This window comes from Anoplopoma fimbria, chromosome 15 (assembly GCF_027596085.1).
Source record: "Anoplopoma fimbria isolate UVic2021 breed Golden Eagle Sablefish chromosome 15, Afim_UVic_2022, whole genome shotgun sequence".
Taxonomy (NCBI): Eukaryota; Metazoa; Chordata; class Actinopteri; order Perciformes; family Anoplopomatidae; genus Anoplopoma; species Anoplopoma fimbria.
This window is the reverse complement of record NC_072463.1, coordinates 5,950,531-5,972,633: the sequence shown is the minus strand read 5'-3', so window position 1 is coordinate 5,972,633 and position 22,103 is coordinate 5,950,531. Positions and strand designations below refer to the sequence as shown.

Genomic DNA, 22,103 nt, shown 5'->3' with positions numbered 1-22,103 from the left:
TTTGAGTGGAGAGTAAATGTGAGGCTGTCTTTCGATCCACCTCTCTCCTCTCGTTCTCTCCCAGCCTTTTCTCTCTCTCTCGCTCTCTCTCTCCCCCTCTAAGTCTGCTTTGGTGCTATAATAGTATCTCAACTGACAGCATTCCTGCAAGAGGGCACGGCCCGAATGACGACAACTTTTGGGAGGTTGGAGGCTGGTTGGGTGGGAGGAGGTGGGGGGGGGGGGGGTGTTCTTGTCTTCCACTTGTAGACCTGGTGAAGCCACACCTTCTCTGCTGTCTGCACCTTAAACGACACCTTCTGTGTCTGCCTGGTTCCACCCTCAGGGAAAAAGCCTGGATGACTTAATAAATCAGCAGAGGAGAACTTTTAAACGCACATCTTATTGCATTTATATGGAGATCATATTTGCTGACAGATTTATGGGCTGGAAATGTCTTTCAGCTTAAATTGAGGCTGAATAATTGCCGCGATGGAGAGGAGATTTATCTGTCCTGTGCAGCCAGATTTCACACGTGTTTCATATGTTTCCTATTATTTTCCTACATTCCAGGCATCCACTTTTACTCACTTTACCTACTGAAGTAAAACAAAATTGGCTGAAACATGCAAAAAAACACCACTGTATCCAAGATCAGGTGTTTTCGCTTCCTATTAGTCATTGCCTGTACTTGCTGCTTTGACGTCAATAAATGTGACCTGAGCGTCATTCGGGTGCATCATACCAGGTGTTGTGAATGGTTTCACGTATTGCACAGTCTCAGGTGAGATCATGTGAGCAGTGCAGACCAAAGTGTTTTTATTCATTTAAACACCAGTTTTGAAGCTACAGGATGCTCTTTCATCATTCGTGCCGTCTCTCATCTCTTCGCACATGTTTGTGTCTGACATTCAGGTACAGAAGCAGGTCCACCCGAACCTCATGGCAAAGGAGGACGCCCTGCAGCACATCGAGGAGCTGATCCTGCAGCTGCTCAACATGCTGTGTGTGGCCCAGCCTCGCTCCGTGCAGGACGTAGAGGTGAGGCACTCTAAATTTAAATTCATAATGTGTTGCAAATTGACAAAAATGCAATTTAGGAAAACACGTGCTACCACAGCAACATTCCGCATAACTAATTGAATGCTTGCAGCTTTCAATCACCTTAATGCTTCCAAACTTATCAAGTGTTAAGAGAGTCGTTTTCTTTTTTCCAGGAACGTGTCCAGAAAACTTTCCCCCACCCGATAGATAAGTGGGCGATTGCTGACGCACAGTCAGCTATTGAGAAACGCAAGAGGAGGAACCCGCTCCTTCTCCCTGTGGACAAGATACACCCACTGCTTAAGGTAAGGACTCCTGAAGACCCCACCAGTCTCTCTATCAGTCACATAAAGCTTTACACTCCCAAAATCCTGCTTTTTTAGCGCTACATTATTGTCATTAAGGTTGAAAGGCATGTTTCCGTTCACAGAATCTGGACGGTAGCAGGTTTCACGTTCTCATTAGACGTCGCCAACTCTGACGCAAGTGCCAGAAAGTCACGGCAGTTGCTGGGAAATATTTAATATATTTAATCCAATTTAGCTCGCTGTTTTGACAGCTTGGTCCTGCATGGGTCTTATTTTCTAGACCCTTCTCCTGCCCCAGCACCGCGACATGCAATACCTCACCCAACCCAAGCCACACGCACATATGACCAATTAGTTCTGCAACCCAACACGAGATCCATGGGCCGACATGAAAATCCTATAATAACCATTCGCTGTTCAAATAATTTGATCAGGCGGCACGTTTTGAAGTGATCATTTTGGCCGTCTTACATGAGAAACAAATATATATATATATATATATATATATATATATATGTATGTATTTTTTTAAAACAAAGTTAGTTCAGGGAATACTTTTGTGTTAGTAACACACCTGATTGAAGCGACTCTCATATTTCAGGTGGCGCAGAATAGAGGGCTGACACACGAGAAATCAGAGGATTAAAACATTGAATTATTGATATTTTAGTTATTTATTTTGATTTAACCTGCATGTTTAACCCAGAACTGAGCCTGTAAATATAATTAATACAAAAATATCACCCTCGAATCACCTTTTTTTGCGGTTTACCTGGCAGGTAACTGAGCCGATGCGGCACTCAGATAATTGAATTACCCTGAACAGGTCTGGTCCATCATGCAGGTTCAGACCGATGCTAGGTATAATTTTGACCCACTGTTTAACTCATGTTTAATACTTAATATGTTGTTTTTCTGGATTTTTTCCCAACAGGAGGTTTTGGGCTATAAAGTGGACTACCATGTTTCCCTTTACATCGTGGCCGTGCTTGAATACATATCAGCAGACATACTGAAACTGGCGGGAAACTACGTCGGCAACATTCGGCACTATGAAATCAGCCAGCAGGACATCAAGGTGTCCATGTGTGCAGACAAGGTGAGAATATGTGAGGAAAGGAAAAGCTCACACCCACTTTGATGGATGCAGGTTTCGAGCATGTGTGAAACATCATACATAACAATTGTCTTTGACTCTTGATTTATCGTTTCCATCGTTTGTTTTCCAGGTGTTGATGGACATGTTCGACCAGGAGGAGGACATCGGCTTGATGTCTCAGTGCACCGAGGAGCCGTCGTCCTCCGGCGAGCTCACGTACGACGATATGGTCCGGCTTGAAATCGCAGAAGAGCGGCAATACCTGCGAGAGCTCGACCTCATCATCAAAGTGTTCCGCCAGCACTTCCTGTCCAACCCCAAAATCTTCACGCCTCAGGTGAGCAATTGTTTTATAATACCTGGAATACGGACTAAACTTTAATCATTGCCATCCTAATTTCACACACTTTTTTTCCCCATGTGCTCAAGAGCAATTTCACAAACTACTCAAACCACTAGTTGGCACACTGGACAGTAGTCAACTGTGAAACACAAATGTCAGAGTATATTTACACAAGATTTATTGACGTTATTCATGATGTTGTTCCACGTCAATCCCCGTGCATCATTTTGCCTCATTAATTGTCACAGTAGGAGCCCAATTACGAAACTATTCCATAGCTGCAATAAGTTTAATTTAACTTACAAAGCTACTGTTGATAATAATGCTGCACTTTCTGTATATATTTAATAAAAAGTGTTTTTTCTTGGGAAGGGAGATGTGGGTTACTGTGAAACAGCCACAGGAAATGGCGTCAATGCATGCACAGTTAGCTGATATAAGCTTGACTTGTCACCCTGTAAAGTTTATCTGAAAATATATATTTTTCATAGGGACTATTGCTTGAAACATGTTGTGGATACAGTGGAATTGTTATCACCTCTTTGACAAAGCTTGATAAAGGAGAGCAGATCAGAAAACAACGATGAACTTTTCACTTTTTACAACGGTTCAACACTATATAAAGGACTTGTGTATCACAAGACTGGTAGTATACAACATCTGAGCCGCTATATGTTGCTTACTAAACATAAACACAAAATAATGGCTGATCCACAATGTAAGCATTGGATTATAAATAGATTTTTAAAAAAAGACCGGTTTTATTCACCTAAAGGTGCCGGATACTTGTCTCAAAGACGTCCACAAACTCTTGTTGTGCTGAATACAGTAGCTGCTGCCAGCTCACTCTAAAGGCAGCTTATAAACAACAAGTTAAGTTTCCAACTAACTGTGAACCTAATTACAAAGCAATTTCAGCCAAATTCAGCGTAAGAACATTTAGGGATTACAACTGAAACTCTGTAATCGGCTAACTGGTAATCGGCATCAGGAAGCACTTTGAAACACCCACACAGATTTGAAAGTGTTGAACTTTGTTACTGAACCTGGAGAGAAGAGACAACCTGACAAGTTACTTTCCCACTTTCCCTTTAAGTGCTTTGAATATTGCTTTGATACGACTGAAACTTCTCGGTCTGAGGTTCCTCCACACTGCAGACAGAACAAATGCAAAATTAAAACTCACATTTTCTGAGATTAAGGACATTTGTCTTTTCTAATCGAGGACCAGACAGTCAGAGAAATCATCCTGTATGCAGAAAGTTGGACCAGCCAATATGTCCATGCCTGATGGGGGAAAAAAAGGCTCGAACTACTGTGTACCATCTCGTGAGACTCCACCCATGCTCTCTGACCCCTCCAGTAAATAGACATTCATCTGTCACAGCAGGGTAACCAAAGAAACAAATTACCAATTAAATTTTGCCTAATATGGTAATTAAATGCTCCAAGTTCTCGTACGAGTAAGGAGTTGAACGGTGGGTCTATGGGTTAACAGGAAGTGAATGGAAATTTGAGTTTAATGGGTCGCTGCGGCGTTGCATATTTTGGGTTGGGTAATTTGTGGTATCATTTGGGTGAGGAGGATAAACCTTTAGTGAGGCCCGGTGGAATGCAGAACATGTAATTATGTTGAGACAGGAACAACATCTGCAGCCCTCGCCAAAATAACCTCAATTATGTCTGTTGAAACGCAGCGTGAAATGACTCGGGAGATGTCGAGAAAGTGTTACGGTCAAATGATGACAGGACTGAACTTCTATTCAGACGTGAGCAGCCGATAATCACTCAGGGTTATTTTAGGGATCTCGTCTGCCTGAAAAAAATATTTCCTAAAAGCATGTTGTTGATTAATGCTCACTCCCGGCTCAATTTCTTTTAGCATTTGTTTATCTAAGCGAGTTAGGCCATGTTTAGTGCTCACTCCCACCATTATTATTTTTTTAGCTTTTGTTTATCTAAGGGACGAAGGCCAAGAATGAGAGCTCTTTCAGCAACACTCTCCTTTGGTTAAACACCTTCAGTGTGTTTACATGCACTCAACTAACCTGGTTATTGTCAGTGTAAAGGAAAATAGCTGCACATTTTTACCCACAATGCAAAACATATTTAAATTATTTACCAACATTTTGAGACATGGCCATGGCCGCGTTTTTAGATTATTAAATATCTTAAACATTTCTGGTAGCACTTTACATTACTGCTCAATAATGACAATAATTTTCACCTTTTTTATTATCAAACTGTTTTCCAACTATTACCATGTTATTACCGAGCTGTAATGTAAAGTGTAAGTCTGACACAGTGCAGACCGCTTTTTACAAGTATGTTTATGCTTGAGTCAGGCTCGAGTAGACAAGAAGATTATTTCTGTGCAAACAGTTTGGTGGGATGAAAAGAAAATTTCTCATTCAGAGGAATTCATCCATTGATCCATATAATTATTTCCTTGTGTTCCCCGTTATTGCAACATTATGTTCATCCAATCTCTGATTTTGTGTGATACTGAGTTGTTTGCATGTGAACGCATTCTTTCTGGAAACAATAAGTCTGTAATCACAAAAAAAAGATCAGAAATGTAGTCTTTTTTTTTCTCCACATTTTCTTTATCCTGACACCTATATTTCCCACAATGCAACTCAAATCAAATTCAAGGCTTGTAAAAAGAAAGAAGTGTTAAATCAATGGAGTTCCCCCTTTTTAAGAGTAGAAAGAGGTAAGTAGGGTAATTAATCCCTCTGCCTGCAGCAGACTTTCCTAGCTGGTTTAAGGATTCATTCCTTCCTCTCCAACCTTTTTAATTAACTTTCCTCTTGTTGTGCAGGACGTGGAGGTGATCTTCAGTAACATCCTGGACATCCACGAGCTGACTGTGAAGCTGCTCGGACTCATCGAGGATGCCGTGGAGATGACAGCTGATGGCAGTCCTCATCCGCTGGTGGGCAGCTGCTTTGAAGATCTAGCAGAGGTATGAAGCTTTTCTGACCCGAAAACCTTAAAACTCACTAGTTCAAGATGTGTGTTGCCAAATATATTAACCGAATTTGAATTGTGAATTGATGAAATGCATGCAAATTACACAGATGCTCCACAGGTTGAGATTTTATTTGTGACGACTAAAAAAAAAACATAACCCATAGGTTTTAAAGTTGCATTCCTGAACTAAAACACTGTTCACAATGTGATATCTGATGTCTGACTTGCAATTTATTAATGCAGTACATTTGTTTGCTGTCAATCAAAGAAGCCTTGCTGCACCTCTTACATTCACCCGAGTGACATAAACAAACAACCTTAAGCCCTAGTTTTTCTACTAACCTAACAATAAACCACCACCTCACCCGGAACAGAAAGAGAAAATATGTCCTCTGTTAATATATAAAGCATCTAACATTTTTATATCGCGTCCTAGGACCTCTGACAAAGGTTATACAGTCAGCACTTTTACCATGTTTGCAGCATGAACTGTCTGTACGTTCTATTAAAAGCAACATGTTCATTACTGTAAATTAGCAGCTCATTAACTAATACTTCTTAAATACAGGCAGCTAATGTTTAGCATGGGATATTAGCTTGTATCTGAGCATCCTTATCTAACGAGTAGGAATACTGTCAGGAATACTGTCAGGTGTCAACACTCACTGTTGAGTTATTCTGTCCTCGTCTACAGGAGCAGGCGTTTGACCCCTACGAGACCTTGTCTCAGGATATCCTCAGTAAGGATTTCCACGAGCACTTCAACAACCTGATGGCACGGTCGACCGCCGGCTTCTACTTCCAGGTAAGATGTTCGGTCGTCTGGGCTTGTTTTCGGAAATACAATACAGAAACTCGGATAAAGAGAAAGTTTGTTATCAGTATTAGTAGTAATTATTCAAATCATGATTTTTCATATTTGGGTAAAGAGTTATCTTAAAGAACAGGGTGTATATATAACCTGAATTATTTATTTTGTCCATTGCACTTGTAGTTTTATTGTCGTTAATGAGAAGGCAGTTATGTTAGCTAATTTGGACTGAATATTTCCGTTATTCACATTCAATTAAACTCAATAACGATGTAAACTGTAGTCTAGCTTGTCAATCTCTTTAAGAGGAATAATAAAGGTCTTAAAAGTCATTAAATATAAAAAAAAATGTTGTCTAGAAACTCCATTTCTGATGTGTGATTTAAAGTAATTAAGACCTCTCTTGTTGAATAGATGGTCGATATTCAGTTATTATAAATAGTTTATCATTTTTTAGTATTAAAGTATATGTCTTGGTATCATCGTTAATTGTTATCTTTAAATCAACAACATTTAATTGCCATGCTATGACTTTAAAATGATGCACTCCACTCTTTCTCTCTATCATAAACTTTCTTAAAAAGCACAAAAAATGCCATTAACCTGAAAAGAGAAAAAAAAAAGTTTGTTTTTAAACATGAAGGTGCAAGTAGGTCACTTATGTGTTTACACCGAGCAAACAGCGCCTGAATATTTGTTCCTGTTTTGCTTTGAAGTGAACCTGGTGGAATTCCTCCCGATATCGTTTGAGGGCATGTCATGACATATCCAGCGTCCTGTGTACAGTTTATTCGCTGCTGCCGCATTGTTTTATTTGGACATTCTTCACAAGAATAGCATTGAATTATACTCAATGGGGGTTTCAGCCCGGTGGCCTTTGAAGATGAAATATTTGCTGGTGTTTTCTCAGGCCAAAGACCAGCGAGTCCAACCGTTCACATGGAGCAGAGTTTCACACAGTATTTACTGTACGAGGTGGTTTTCTTATGTTCCAAACACCAATCTGGCATTTTGTGGAACGGATATTAAGATACATTGTCAATAGACCTACCTTACGTTTTATAGTTGCATCACAAACTCTGCTGCTGTCGGACCGTCCTGCAGCCCTTACTGTACCTCAGGTTGGGGCCTCGCTGTGTTTACCCTCAAACCTCCAGTCTAACCCCAGTTAGATCAACACTGATGGCACTGTCCTCTGATTGCCCACACCCAATGTTTATTTTCACATACTCATTGTACGAGAGTGGGGGAAAGGGCACGAGAGTTAAAAACACAGCTTTATTTTTGCACTTTATGGGTAGCACAAAAACACCTTGCATTGTTTCACTTGATATTTTCCTTGCAGGCCATGAAGGTGTATAACCTGAAGGAGACATGTTGTGTCAGCTTGCTCAATATGACTGTCTTTGAGTACCAATATTTATGTTTATTTATTCTACATACAGCTGATGAATTGATTAGTTGATCGACAGAAAATAATCAAAACATCAGTGTTGAAAATAGGTCAATCCTTTCAGTCAGTTTTAAGGAAACACTTATTGGTTCCATCTTAAGTTTACAGATTTGTAGCTTTTAACTGAACGTCTTTGAGGTTTGGACGATGGTTCAGACAAAACAATTAATGCTTCTCCTCTAGAATGCAACAAAGACATTGTCATATAGTTTTAATATAAGAAACCCATCAAGAAGTCACATTTGAGAAACTCGCACCACTGATCCTCTCCCCTTTTGTTACTTAAAAGGAAACTCGGTTAACTAATCAGCTGTACAATCCACAGATTTTGATTCGTCCTGGTCAAAATAATATATTTATTGTTGTGCTTTTATATAAATCAATTTTGTGTGTGTGTGTGTGTGTGTGTGTGTGTGTGTGTGTGTGTGTGTGTGTGTGTGTGTGTGTGTGTGTGTGTGTGTGTGTGTGTGTGTGTGTGTGTGTGTGTGTGTGTGTGTGTGTGTGTGTGTGTGTGTGTGTGTGTGTGTGTGTGTGTGTCCCAGGGGCAGATGGTGTAATGGTGTCTCTCCACCAGCCTCCCCTCTAACCTCCCCACCCCCCCTCACACACCTTCCACCCTCTTCATCAAACTGACCCTGTTTCTGCACCGTTGCCTAATCTTATTTAAGCATCTCTCACTTTGTGTTTCATCTCTGACCCGACGGCTGTTCGTCTCCTCGTCTCTCCATAGTCTGTTTTTTTTTTTTACAACATGAACCATCACGTGTTCTTCTTCACCCGGTATAAACGCATACATACGGATTGAACCCCTTGGTGTTATCATCAGCAGCTCTTCTGCTCTGCCTCTTCAGCTTTTGTCTCGTTTGCACGTACTTCATCTTCCTCCCTCCATCCTTCTTGACTTCCTCCGCCCCCCCGCTCTCTGTCAGATGGATGTGTCTGTCGAGCACTCAGCCCCCTTGCACTCTGCAGCGTCTGGTATTGTGGGTAAATTACATCGCCTTTTAAAAATAGAACAGGCAGCCACACTGCGGGCCATTTTTCTCCTGGGGTGGGGGGAGCTGGTGGCCCAAGGCGCATTTAATGTAGAAAATAAGCCGTGAATTAAGACGGCAAAAGACCCTCGACTTGGGTTCAAGCCGCCCTGTGCCTGTGTGAGACGGGAACATGTTGTTCTCAGAGCCGCTCTGTACCGTTCTCTTTGCTGCACTGTGTGTTTATATTTAGGCTGCCGCCACAATGGTGCGTGCTCTCCTGTAGAGACTCGTTTTAACACGCTATCCAACACAATATCAACTTTATTTCCAGTTCACCTGCTCGGATCAGATGTAAAAAAGAAAGCCCTTCACAATAAGTCTGTGAAGTTTGGGATCTTAAAGCGGATTATTGTAGCGGAAAATAAGCTACATTGGCTCATATTGCATTTTTTACTTGAACACCATTTTTGGCAAGGACAACTCAAATTTAGCTGGTAAACAGCTATTGATATTTATATATATATATATATATATATATATATATATATATTTAAAAAATACACTTGAAAGGATGAAGTCACTTGCAAATGACAAGGTAGTACACAATGTAAACATTACTTTTACTTCTTTGCTTAAGATTTTATTGAACTTATGTTTTTTTCTTTTTACAAAGCGAGGAAGATCTTGGGTAGATAATAATGGGAATAAATATGGAACAAAATTTGAATCATACCCTCTAAACTAAAAAGAAATCTGGTTTGAATTTGGCAAGAACAACTCAAATTTAGCTGTTAAACATTATTATTACATATTTTGTCAGTTTTTACATATGAGATTGCTGGCAAACCTCCAAAACAAAACTTAACAAAAATGACTTTCATGTCACAAGCGTCACATCAATACATCGCTATATTTGTCCATCTTTAGGAACAGAATAGTTTTGATTGTTTCAAATTGAAAGAAAACAACCTTTAATTTCACAATATACTTTATTAGTCATTCAGCGTTCAATCTAAAACTATAGTTAGACATTTTTGGAAATTTGCAGATTCTCTTTTCTTGTTGAGAGTTTAGATGAGAAGATGAAAACCACCCTAAAATATGCCGTATGATCATATTAAACTGGTGCTATCAGCAGGTAAACTTAGCATAAACACTTGAAGCTAATTTTTGGAACATTGTTTTGTTGATTTCCTGTGTTTAAAAAAACGTTATCACCCTCTAAAACCGGCTCCATTTTATAAACAGTCTCAACTTAATCACGGCTTGTTTGAAACAAACGATTACTCTGCTTGTCTATCAGGAGCGCTTGATTTGTTGCATGAAAGCGCACACTTTAAAATGCATTGCACCAGTATTGCACCCTATCAAGCTAAATACATAGTGCTGCTGGTTATGATGCATCTAAACGTGTAGCTCTAACGCACGTAGACCATTCGTAAACCCGCAGGATGCTGACGTATCAATAACGTGATATCAATAACATGATCTAAACTTAGGTCATTGTTCCCCCGGCTGTCCATCAGTGTGCGTCAGGCAGCTGATGTCTTTTTTTTTTTTCCGTGCACGCGGACCCTCCTCCCCTCCCCACACAGACAGCATGGCCGCTGCTGTGGAGTCTGAGTAGTAGCATATTGATTCTGAGTCGTCTATCAGGGGAACGGGAGATTTAAATGGATACTATGACGGCCTCCTCTCCGGTTACCCAGAAGCCTTTACTCGGTCAACCGCTTCTCCCTCCTCCATCCCTCCTCCATCATTCTGCAGCCTCTTCAGTCTCATTTATGTTCTGAAACGAACCCATTTTAATTAACCTCGTCTTCACACTTCTCTTTTTATCATTTGCAGTATTTTGTAATATTGTATTGTAGTATTTTGTTCAATTCTGAATAGCTTTATTTTGTGGTTATTTTACAATCTGGGATATATTTCTGTAGTTTTTATTATTGTGCCTGACAGTTGTGTTCACATTGTACTTGCTGGCATCATGCTGGATGTTGTGAACATGTGAAGAAAACAAGAAACATCTTTATAATGGCTTCTTCAGGAGCCACAATACTCACTCATCAGACAAAAACATGTTTTTTAAAATCCCAATAAAATTAGAGAATGGGAACATTAGTAAATTTGTGTGTATCCGCTCCATGATTCGGATCAGCTCCAAAATTGACTAGTTCTTTTCTTGGCCCGTTCTACACCCTTTCACCAAGTTTCATTCAAATCCGGCCAGAAGTTTTTTCCGTAATCCCGCTGACAAACCAATAAACTGAACCGAAAACATGACCCCCCCTTGGCGGAGGTGATAAGTAAAATAAATTCCCTCTCTGTCACATGCTGGTTGTTTAAAATCTGTCCATATGTCCATCACTAACAGTTCTTCTGTCTCTGTGTCTCCAGTCAGTTGCAGAAGGCTTCAAAGAAGCAGTCCAGTATGTCCTTCCACAGCTGATGATGGTCCCAGTATACCACTGTATGCACTACTTTGAGCTGCTACAGGTATGTCCTGACGCACGGAGCGGTTCTGAGAAAAGATGAGGATGTTTTTCACTATTGTTTCCTTTTGATTGACTTTTTGTGGCATCATCATGCCACAAATGTTATGAACCAGAACTCTTAAATTGTCTCAGCTTTATATAATGCCGTAATTAATGATAATATTTGAAGCACCTGTGCAGTCCCCTGCTATGACACATCTATAAACTTCTGCATTATGAAATACAGCAACATATCTGATCTGTTTGTTTTCTGGCATTTTTTTGCAGCAACTTCAGGAGCGCAGTCAAGACCAAGATGACCGAGAATGTCTGAAACAGGCGATCACAGCGCTGCTCAATCTTCAGTGTAGCGTGGAGCGCATCTATGCCAAGCACCAGCCTCGCCGCAAACCCGGGTACGCCTCCTCTTCTAAAACTAATAATGATTCATATTCACTCAGTCATTCTGTCTACATGTTATTGACCAAATGGCAGAAAGTAGTTCTCAGTTAAAGAGTTGTATCACAGTCATGTTAGTTGTGATATTTCAGTGGTTTTTGTTTGATGTCATGCATTGAGCTCTTTGGTTTTCTCATTGAATCTTCCCTCCTCCTCACAGTGAGCCCATGTACCGCCTGTACAGCAGGCAGGTTCGTAGCAAACAACTAGCCATCAAACGCATGAACGAGATTCAGAAGAGCATCGACGGCTGGGAGGGGAAAGACATCGGCCAGTGCTGCAGCGAGTTCATCCTGGAGGGCCCTCTTTTACGAGCCGGCGCCAAGCACGAGAGACACAACTTCCTGTTTGACGGCCTGATGATAAGTTGCAAGGCCAATCAGAGCTCGCGGCTCCCGGGTTCGGGCAGCGGGGCGGAGTACCGTCTGAAGGAGAAGTTTGTGCTGAGGAAGATCCGCATCGTGGATCGCGAGGACTCGTCGGAGCTGCGGCACGCCTTTGAACTGATAGGAAAAGATGAAAACTGTGCTGTTTTCTGTGCACGGACAGCAGAGGAGAAGGCGGCGTGGATGGCGGGGCTGGTCACTCTGCAGTACCGCTCCACTCTGGATCGCATGTTGGACACAGTGCTGCAGCACGAGGAACAGGCGCATCCTCTAAGGCTGCCCTCGCCGGAGGTTTACCGCTTCGCCGTGCAGGACTCTGAGGAGAACATTGTGTTTGAGGACAAAGTGCAGAGCAAAACAGGCATCCCCATCATCAAGGCCGGCACGGTGGTCAAGCTCATAGAGAGGCTCACCTACCATATGTATGCTGGTAAGATGCTGCAATAGATCTTCTAGATATAGACGTTTAAAATATTTCTGTTTCTCTTTGCTAACTCAAATGTTTATTATGCAAAGAGACATTGTGATGATTATTGTCTGTGTCTGGTATCTAATCGGTTTCATCTCTTCGTAGATCCTAACTTTGTGCGCACGTTTCTTACAACATACCGATCATTCTGCAAACCACAGGAGCTTCTCGCCCTGCTGATAGACAGGTACAGTTAAAGAGCGCTACTTTCATCGCTGTGGCTGTTTTGATGTAGCCATAAGAACAATCTGTCTTCCTTTGGAGAATATGTATATTTCAGCGATGTGGTGTTATGGGTGCCATGACATCTTGAAATATCATATGTCTGATTTGTTATTTTCCTCAGGATTGAGATCCCTGAGCCAGAACCGACTGAGGAGGACCGACAGGCTCTCTGGAACGGCGACCAGCCGATGGCGGCTGAACTCCAGAGATTCCGGAAGGAATACGTGCAGCCAGTCCAGCTCAGGTACGACAGCCGTACGATCACAGCTGATTGTTTTCTGTAAGGCTCCTCAGCGACGAAGAGAAAACCGCAAAAGTGCAAAACCGTGGTAACGCCATGCTTCCTTATCAGGACCTTTGCCTCGCCTACTTTAGGAGCAACCTTACCACGGGTTTGCAGCTAACTTTACTGCAGTTTCACAGATGTGTTGGAGAACTACGGTGGCCTTTAGGTAACGTAAAAAACACAAAAGGCGCTCCCTAGAGCCAGTGTTTGGTTTGTCCGTTCTGGGCTACTGTAGAAACATGGCTCCTTATTCAAATATAAACGCCTTGTTCTAAGCAAAGAAAACACAATGATTCTTGGTTTTAGCTGATTATAGACTAATAATCTTTTTTTTTAATGAATTTTATATTCAATTTCTGCCAATAAATCTCCAAAATCCGACAAACTGGCCCTTTTGTTAATTATAATTAAAATAAGCATCACAGTCCAAAGTTACTTAGAACAAAAAAGGCGCCATGAGACAAAAAGTACAAAATAAGAGCATGAAATGTGCGGGTTTCTTGCTTGGCTCATCTTAAATCTGCGGTGGTCAACTTGAATTGCGTTGTCAAAAGTTACTTCTACAGGTGGAGTTATACAGCCGGTTACATAATAATGTTTTTGTTTTAAAAACTGTATTCCCTTGAGTCTCTAAATGATGTAATGTAAAAAGTTTAGCTGCTTTCTTTTTTATTTCCCAGCAAGGCCTTTTCAAAATGCCACAAAAGATCTCGTGTGTCTTTGTCTCCTGTTGTTGTTTGGCTCTTTTCACATTCTCCTGTTAAGGCCTGAACGTTCTCACTGAGCCACAGAATTACTTTTGCATTAGACTCTGTGTCCTTATAAGGAGCAACAGAGTCAGGAATAGTCCCGTAAGTACCATAAAAAAACTCCAAGCTTCTCAGTATCAGACTGCAGTTAAGAGCAGCTGCAGTAAAATCCTTTAAACTTAAGTCATAGAAACCATTAGCACACAAGTGGGCAGTTTGCACATTGTGATGTACGAGTCTTCTGGTCACGCAATGTTTTGTGAAACATCAAAAGATGGCAGCAAGTCGGTTATGAGATGTCTGCGTAAGGGAACAGACATGCATTATAAACACTGATATTAATAATCCTTCAGCTGGTGAGCACAGATTGGGACAAAAATGAAAGGACCTATTCTTGGAGTCTGGGTGGTCTATTGTTATTAACATTAACATGTGGTCCAGCAGTGTACTTTAAATCCAGGACACTCAAAGTACATGAAAATACCTCTTCAGGCACGACTTTTCCCCTTGAAATCATAAAACCTTCCCGCTGTGTCTATTTTTAAATACCCACTCTTTAAAAAAAGTTAACTGACAGGGTGAAGATAAACACTGGCCACCAGCCAAAAACTGTTCAGTTAAGGACTTTGTTTGCTAAATGTCTCTATTCTACCAACCTCCCTGTCAGTTCATCTACTATTTGGGGAAAAAAATTGGTTGGTAGAGCTCCTTGGCAGTTTAATGGTTGCAGTGCAGGCCACACAATAGGGGGTCTCTGTGGCTCAGTGTGTAGAGCGGGTCGTCCTTTTAAACACAAGGTTGGCGGTTTGATCCCCAGCTCTTACTGTCCACATGTTGACGTGTCCTCGAGCAAGATCCTGAACCTCACGTTGCTCCCAAGGCCACCTCTTTTAATGCTGGGGATGGGTTGAATGCAAAGGTCAAATTTCATGTATATATTTTACAATTATAATAAAGTTTATGTTTTTTATGTTATTTTATGTTTTTGACAACCACAACAAGTATAGTGGTATTTCTAGCCACGGACATGTTGGATGTCTTTCTATTCCCCACAAACTGTCCAATAAAGGCAAAAAGGTCAAAAATGATTTTTGCGAAAAATTCAAAACAGTAAAAAAAAGTCCTGCACCTTGACGTGGTGAACATGTTTGTTTCCTATTTTCTTGTCAGTTGTACATAAATGGAAACATATTTTCAGTGTGCTCAGTTAACTTAAGTTCCTTACAAATACTTGTAATTGAAAGTGTATTTTACGTACGTGTGGAGTACGATACATATGATGAGTTAATACTGTAAACGTGTCTTTGCCTCTCAGAGTTCTCAACGTTTTCCGTCAGTGGGTCGAACATCATTTCTACGACTTTGAGAACGATCCAGAGCTGAGGAGTCGGTTAGAGGAGTACATCACCAGCAGGATCCAGCTGAGAGGTCAGAGAGATGTTCAGACATCAGTATTCAAGTTTCATTGACATCATTCAAATATCTGTGCATAAGCGTACTTTGCTAAAAGTTACATTTTGAGCATAAAAAAAGTGTCAAAAAATATTTAAATAAAATTGGATTTAATCACGATGAACTATGAATAAAAGCCTAATTTATGCAGTCATCTGTCAGATAATTATGTTTAGTGATTAAAACACATCTTATTTTTGTGAGGCAACATTAAACAACAACACATGATGATTTTTTTTTTTTGAGCCTGTGTGTACAAATACATCCCAAATCAGAATTGAGACTAAATCCAGTGGGTTTTAAGATGCTCTGTCATCTTTACTAAGCAAAACACAGTGATTCAAGACACTTGAAATCTGTGTTTGTGTGGGGGGAAAGCTTTGACCTACAACGGATGTTTAAAACATTGTGTTTTCTTCTTTTTAGGGAAGTCCATGAGAAAGTGGGTTGAGTCCATCAATAAGATCATCAAGAGGAAGCTGCAGACTCAGTCAAATGGTGTCAGCCACAACATCACCTTCGAGAGCCCGCCTCCTCCCATCGAGTGGCACATCTGCCGAGCGGGCCAAGTGGACTCGTTTGACCTCATGACCCTTCATCCCATAGAGATCGCCCGCCAGCTGACTCTGCTCGAGTCAGAGCTGTACAGGTGAGCAGTGGATGAAGACTTAAATTAGTTTGTTTCCACAGATAAATAATATATTTGCTAGAGTGAGAGTATAAACGTATTCAGGGTTTGGATCAAATTGTTCTTTCCTTGCTTGTCGGGAAAAAAATGAAAACTGTCTTCTTCAACAGAGCCGTCCGGCCGTCAGAGCTGGTCGGCAGCGTCTGGACCAAAGAGGACAAAGAGAAGAACTCGCCCAACTTGCTCCGCATGATCCGCCACACCACCAACCTCACACTGTGGTTCGAGAAGTGAGTCTAATGATGCAAATATTTTATTCACAATAAAATGCAGAATTGGTTTTAAAGTCTTCGAAAGAGAAAAAATGTAATAATTAGATTTAACTCTGTGCGTTTGTGTGTGTCGTTCTCAGGTGCATAGTAGAGACGATGAACCTGGAGGAGAGGGTGGCTGTGCTGTCGAGGGTCATTGAGATTCTGCAGGTTTTCCAGGAGCTCAACAACTTTAACGGTGTGCTGGAGGTGGTCAGTGCCATCAACTCCGTCCCAGTCTACAGGCTGGACCACACCTTTGAGGTGAGGGAAACTATTAAAGCAATCAGATTAGTCTTCGTTAGAAAAAAATTCACTTTATGGTTTTAATTCACTTTTACTTTTAAACCCCTGAAGATGAACTAGAAAATCCCACCAATGAATCAAAGAGACTAGGAGTTAATAGACAAACTGGATCTTATGAAGCTGCAATTGTCATTACACAACAGGAAATGACAATTAACTAGAAACTAGAGATGACATTCTGCTATTTTTAGATCCTTACTACAGTACTAGTGTGGCTATAAATATTTGATCTATCTACAGCGGAAAATCCATTGTTTACAACTAACAAAAATAATAGTTTTTATCCAGCTGCTGAATGATGCCTTTATGATTGTTGCTACATTCTTTTTTTAATTTAAAACACGCACACAGTTAAGATGCTGTCATTTTTATTAAGCCAGCCGCAACAGTTATCTTATGAGAAACATGTTAATCTTTATTGTTTTAATATGCTTTTTAACCAAATACTGAACTCAGAACATCATTATGTGACTTTCCCTCCCTCCTGCACCCACACAGGCAATACCAGAGAGGAAAAAGAAAATCCTGGAAGAGGCTGTGGAGCTGAGCCAGGACCACTTTAAGAAATACTTGCTTAAACTCAAGTCAATAAACCCACCCTGTGTGCCTTTTTTTGGTAAGTCTTTTATGGTGTCACTATGAATAAAATGACCTGAGAGTTTAAATAATATGTATAGATATAACTGTCAATTTCCATTATTTGTATTAAACCCAGTAAGAGTTTTTTAGTTTCTTTATTCCTATATTTCAAACTGTGTTCTTCTCCTGACCACCATTCGACTCATCTTCATCCTCAGGTATCTATTTAACCAACATCCTGAAGACGGAGGAAGGCAACCCAGACTTCCTCAAGCGCCACGGCAAGGAGCTGATCAACTTCAGCAAGAGGAGGAAAGTGGCTGAGATCACAGGAGAGATCCAGCAGTATCAGAACCAGCCCTACTGTCTGAAGGTGGAGCACGAAATCAGGGTGAGTGTCACTCTTATCATTTTCTCTCTCAACATGTTTGGCAGATCCTGAGCTCAAAACATGTCTCTTTTTTTTTTTTTGTTGCACAGAGGTTCTTCGAGAACCTGAACCCGATGGGTAACAGGAGTGAGAAGGAGTTTTCCGACTACCTGTTCAAGATGTCTCTGGATATTGAGCCACGGACCTGCAAGCAGGCTCCTCGATTTGTAAGTGTCCGGACTGCAGTGTTTCAGTATTAGTGAAGGTCTTCAGGTTCAGTTCTAGTGTTCTGTTCTCGTCCCAAATACACTTTTTCTGCAAATGGGACTGTTAATACATTCCGTTACTGTGATATCAGTAAAATCGACTCATGTTTCTGTAGTTTAGAGTCAGTTAACCCCCCCCAAAAAAAGAAATTCTCACTTACCTTCAGTGTCATTTATCCATGCAAATTCTTTCCACCTTCATGCAGAAAAATCTGCATGACTTTTGCTTAAAGAATTCAACAACAACAACATCTCTTTGCAGAGATGATGTCCCATCACTGAAAAGAATCCACAGATCTCACACATAGGGATGTTTTTTTTAGTAATAAGTTGTTCTAGGTGACAATTTAGGAAACTGGTTATTTTTTATTGCAAGTTTCAACAAGCTTCTTGTAGACAGAGATGTGGATAAACCCTAAAGTAGGCATGAACAGTGACTCTACAGGATACTCCTTTCATCAAAGTAGATGGCCTATCAGTCTTATTTTTGTTTGGTAAAACATTACTTTGAGTGAAGGAGACATTTGAATGCAAAAAATTTAAGTGGGCAGTTTTCAAGAAGGCACTAAGTTCTGTCTCAGAGAAAGAGAGTGTGTTGTATTGGTGATGATGTTCTCACTGTTGTGTTTTTGGTTTCTTGTCCTGCAGCCCAGGAAGACCATGTACACTCTTAAATCCCCGGGGATCCGGCCCGTGCGAACGTCTACCTCTGGCACCCTGAAGGGCCACCCCGTCCCCCTGGAGAGGGAGCCCCCGCATAAGATCACCTTCCGGAGTATCGCCGAGACCGAGCCGGAGACGATGGCGTCGGCCTCGGTGCCCACCTCCCCGAACACGCCGACCCCTCCACAGTCGGCCTCCTCCGACCTCAGCTCAGTCTTCATGGATCACGACTTCAGCAGCTCGTATGGCGGTGAGTTCAGCTGATGCTCCAATTCAGCGGAAATCTTTTGTTTCCCTTCTTGAGAAGAGGAAGTCTTTTTAGGTTTGGTCATGAGAGGAAATGTTTTTATTTTCAATTGCCAAGAATAACTTTAACTGTGGCTAAGTGAACAGTCGTATTGCCGAGTAAGAGCATGAACCTTTCTCGTGAAATCAATCATCTTCTCCGTCTTTAAATTTTACAGGAAGCAACTCCATATTTGCTCCTGTCCTTCTTCCGCCTTCAAGTGAGTGTTGGCTTTTCTGTTGTCAATGAAGTCGTTTTTACCTGATTGCTTTCTGCCTGACTATCCCATGAATCATTCTTACAACCACTTTGTGATCCGTGTTTTGTGACAGTGAGCAGGGCCTTCCGGTTCTTGATCTCTTATCCATCCCGTTTTGTTTTTTTTACTCCACGAGTGTCTTTTTTTCTTTTTCTCAGAGTTCCAGTCTGTGTCTTGCGGCAGCCTCCACCAGCTCGGGGAGGAGCTGCTGAGGCCTCCTCCTCTGCCGCCACGAAGGAAAGACGCAATGTCTGAAGCCAAAGTAAGAGCGGAGCATCATTTCCCACCAATTATACACATAATTACAACACCTTAAAGCTGGAGTGAGAGACTTTTACATATAAATGAACGTCCGTTACATTTAAGCCCTTGCCAAACGAGTTGACACAATGCTGATTAACCTGTCGCCACCAAGGAAAGCTCTCTGTATTTAGAAGTATTTACTTCCTGTAAGTAAAGGTGGCTGTGGCACATGAGGTAGAGCGCTTGTCCCGTAACCACAAGGTTGGTGGTTCAAACCCCTCTACCGGCAACATGCCGAGGTGTCCTTGAGCAAGACACCTAACCCCAAGTTGCTCCCCGGGCGCTTCATTGCAGCCCACTGCTCCTCCGGGATGGGTTAAATGCAGAGAAATAATTTCCCCATTGTGGGACTAATAAAGGCTTAATTACTATTATTATTATTAGAAATTACAAAAAGAGGAAAAATTTAGAAGGAAGTCTAAAACAAATAGGTTTTTATGTTTGTCTATTTTTTTTTTTTTCTTTCCTTTCCTCTTAATAATCTGTCATGGGGGGTCACAACCCTCAGGAGTGGAACCACTACCGTACATGATTTTCTAACCTTCATCACTTCACGGAGACGTGTTTAGTAATGCTTAATTGTTTTTCATAATATAATCATCTTTTGACACTATTCTGATCTGCATGTGTCTCTCTGTCTCAGCTGAGCTCCAGGTCCGACAGCCCCCAGCCATCCCCCCGGCTGCCCCCTCCTCTGCCCAGGATCCAACCTCGGCCGCTGGTCTACAACGGCCCCCCCATGGACGGCCCCCTGCCCAGCCCTCCACCGCCGCCGCCCCGCGACCCTCTGCCCGACACGCCTCCCCCGGTGCCCCAGCGGCCCCCAGAGATCTTCATCAACTACCCGGTCAACATGCAGCCTTCCCCCGTGGGCCGATACCACTGGGACTTCAGCAGCTCCCCCAGCTCCCCCAACACCCCGCCCAGCACGCCGTCACCCCGCATCCCAAGGCGGAGCTGCCCGCTCAGCGCCAGCCAGAACAGCCTCTACCCTCTCCCTGTTCCCATCACTGCTCCGCCTGTCCCCCCACGCCACAACTCCAGCCCACAACTCCCCAAACTCCCACCAAAGACATACAAAAGGGAGCTGCTGCTGCAGCCGCCGCTACAAGGCCTCTCATTGGTGGAGAACACCGACAGCAGCCAGTGAGTTTGCGTTGTTTTGTTTTTTTTGTTGTTGTTTTTTTAAACACCAAGATGTGATCTTGAAATGCAAACTTCAAACTGTCTCCTGCAAACTACGACACAGTGGACTCAAAGCTACTGATCAGAAAGAATAAACACTGCTCCACACACTCTTAACTCCACCCACCCGCCCTCTGCATCGACCAATCACAACCCCCCGCTGTGCCTCTCAGGGGATCAGTAGCTCCGCCTTCATCATAAACCCTCTGTGCCAATGAGAAACCCTCACCGGTGTGCCAGCTAATAACAACAAGGAGTTGAGTGTTTGTGTCTTTTTGTTCTTTATGGAGCGGGACTGTTGCTCCTGATGAAAGTTCTCACCCCTCACACTCTTTACTTACACTTACCCCACGTCCCACTCTTCTGTCAGGGTGGGGTGAATGTGGGGGGGCCTTGGACTTTGTAGCCTCAAATGTCATGCTTTGTTTCTTTGGGCATTGACATCATCTGGAGTCGTGCTGCAGCTCACAGATTTTTAAGACCTCTCTCCTCCTCAATGATCCACTCGGACGTAGCTCTTTCACAGTGGCTGTGAGCAGCAAACATTTCCATTGATTTGTTTTTTCCTACGAACTGATAAACAAACAGTTGCCAAAGTCTTATTTTATGCAGGGGGAAAAGGGATTTTCTTTTTTTCTTTTTTTTTTCTTTTTTTTAAACAAATGTGACATTGAAAGAAATGCATAGCGGAGGTGACACTGAATCCCCCACCTTGTATCTCAAACTGTACACTGTGACTGTATAGACGTGAGTCAAACTGTCTTGACTGTTTTTTTTATCTGAAGACAGGCCTCTCCGCAGCCACAAATTGTTGCCTTTAAAAATCCAACAGCGGTGACCTCTGACCCCAGGCTCCAGTCCTCCCTCGGCCCGGATGGGACAGCGAGAGCCGAGAACACTCCATTTGCACATCGAGTTCGGGCTAAGTCAGCAGGTTTTCGATCAGACTATTGAAAATATCCCTCAGCGGTGTGCGACATGCGGGAGGTCTGCCACGATATCAAACAGCACCGATCCAGGACGAAGACGGGGAGAGTCACACGTTTGTCTCTCTCCAACTCTTCCACAGCTGATGTCTTAACCGATCCCCTTATAGACGTGCGCTGCTGTCTTGACACTGTGCTCTTCTCCAAAAGTCCCCCCCCCCATGACCAACTCTTCTTCATTGGTATTAAAACTCAGCCCTGGAAGCACGCAACCTCCTACCAGAGCTGGGTGAGCTCCCCCCAGTGGCTGCTCGTAATACCTATAAACCCATGAAAAAGAGGAACCTTATAACCCAACTTCTTCTTTCTTTCTTTCTTTCTTTCTGTCTCTTTTTCTTTTTTCTTCTGCTTGAAAACATTTTGTTTCACTTTGGAAAGACTGAAATAATCCATGCATCATGCTCAGATGTGCCTTTTATTTTATTTTCTACTTTACAGAAATAAGCAAATGGTGTCTAAAATGCTAAAAAA

The 22,103-nt window shown here is 42.0% G+C and overlaps 1 protein-coding gene across 2 annotated transcripts in view; it reads left to right on the top strand.

Annotated features, from left to right (window-relative positions):
- Positions 1 to 21,299, top strand: part of sos2 (son of sevenless homolog 2 (Drosophila)) — a 32,788-nt gene extending 11,489 nt beyond the window's left edge. Inside the window, exons 2-23 of one of the 2 annotated variants that reach the window (XM_054613469.1) lie at positions 895 to 1,020; positions 1,197 to 1,328; positions 2,266 to 2,430; positions 2,561 to 2,767; positions 5,598 to 5,741; positions 6,444 to 6,554; positions 11,388 to 11,486; positions 11,753 to 11,880; positions 12,084 to 12,739; positions 12,884 to 12,965; positions 13,125 to 13,247; positions 15,354 to 15,466; positions 15,917 to 16,139; positions 16,289 to 16,408; positions 16,531 to 16,693; positions 17,234 to 17,351; positions 17,533 to 17,705; positions 17,795 to 17,911; positions 18,599 to 18,863; positions 19,078 to 19,119; positions 19,317 to 19,420; positions 20,105 to 21,299. In XM_054613469.1, coding sequence (XP_054469444.1) covers positions 895 to 1,020; positions 1,197 to 1,328; positions 2,266 to 2,430; positions 2,561 to 2,767; positions 5,598 to 5,741; positions 6,444 to 6,554; positions 11,388 to 11,486; positions 11,753 to 11,880; positions 12,084 to 12,739; positions 12,884 to 12,965; positions 13,125 to 13,247; positions 15,354 to 15,466; positions 15,917 to 16,139; positions 16,289 to 16,408; positions 16,531 to 16,693; positions 17,234 to 17,351; positions 17,533 to 17,705; positions 17,795 to 17,911; positions 18,599 to 18,863; positions 19,078 to 19,119; positions 19,317 to 19,420; positions 20,105 to 20,611 — 3,918 coding nt within the window. In that variant the 3' untranslated portion in view covers positions 20,612 to 21,299. The remainder of the gene's footprint in view (positions 1 to 894; positions 1,021 to 1,196; positions 1,329 to 2,265; positions 2,431 to 2,560; positions 2,768 to 5,597; positions 5,742 to 6,443; positions 6,555 to 11,387; positions 11,487 to 11,752; positions 11,881 to 12,083; positions 12,740 to 12,883; positions 12,966 to 13,124; positions 13,248 to 15,353; positions 15,467 to 15,916; positions 16,140 to 16,288; positions 16,409 to 16,530; positions 16,694 to 17,233; positions 17,352 to 17,532; positions 17,706 to 17,794; positions 17,912 to 18,598; positions 18,864 to 19,077; positions 19,120 to 19,316; positions 19,421 to 20,104) is intronic. The other variant, XM_054613470.1, reaches the window with a different exon arrangement.
- The last annotated feature ends 804 nt before the right edge of the window (positions 21,300 to 22,103 follow it).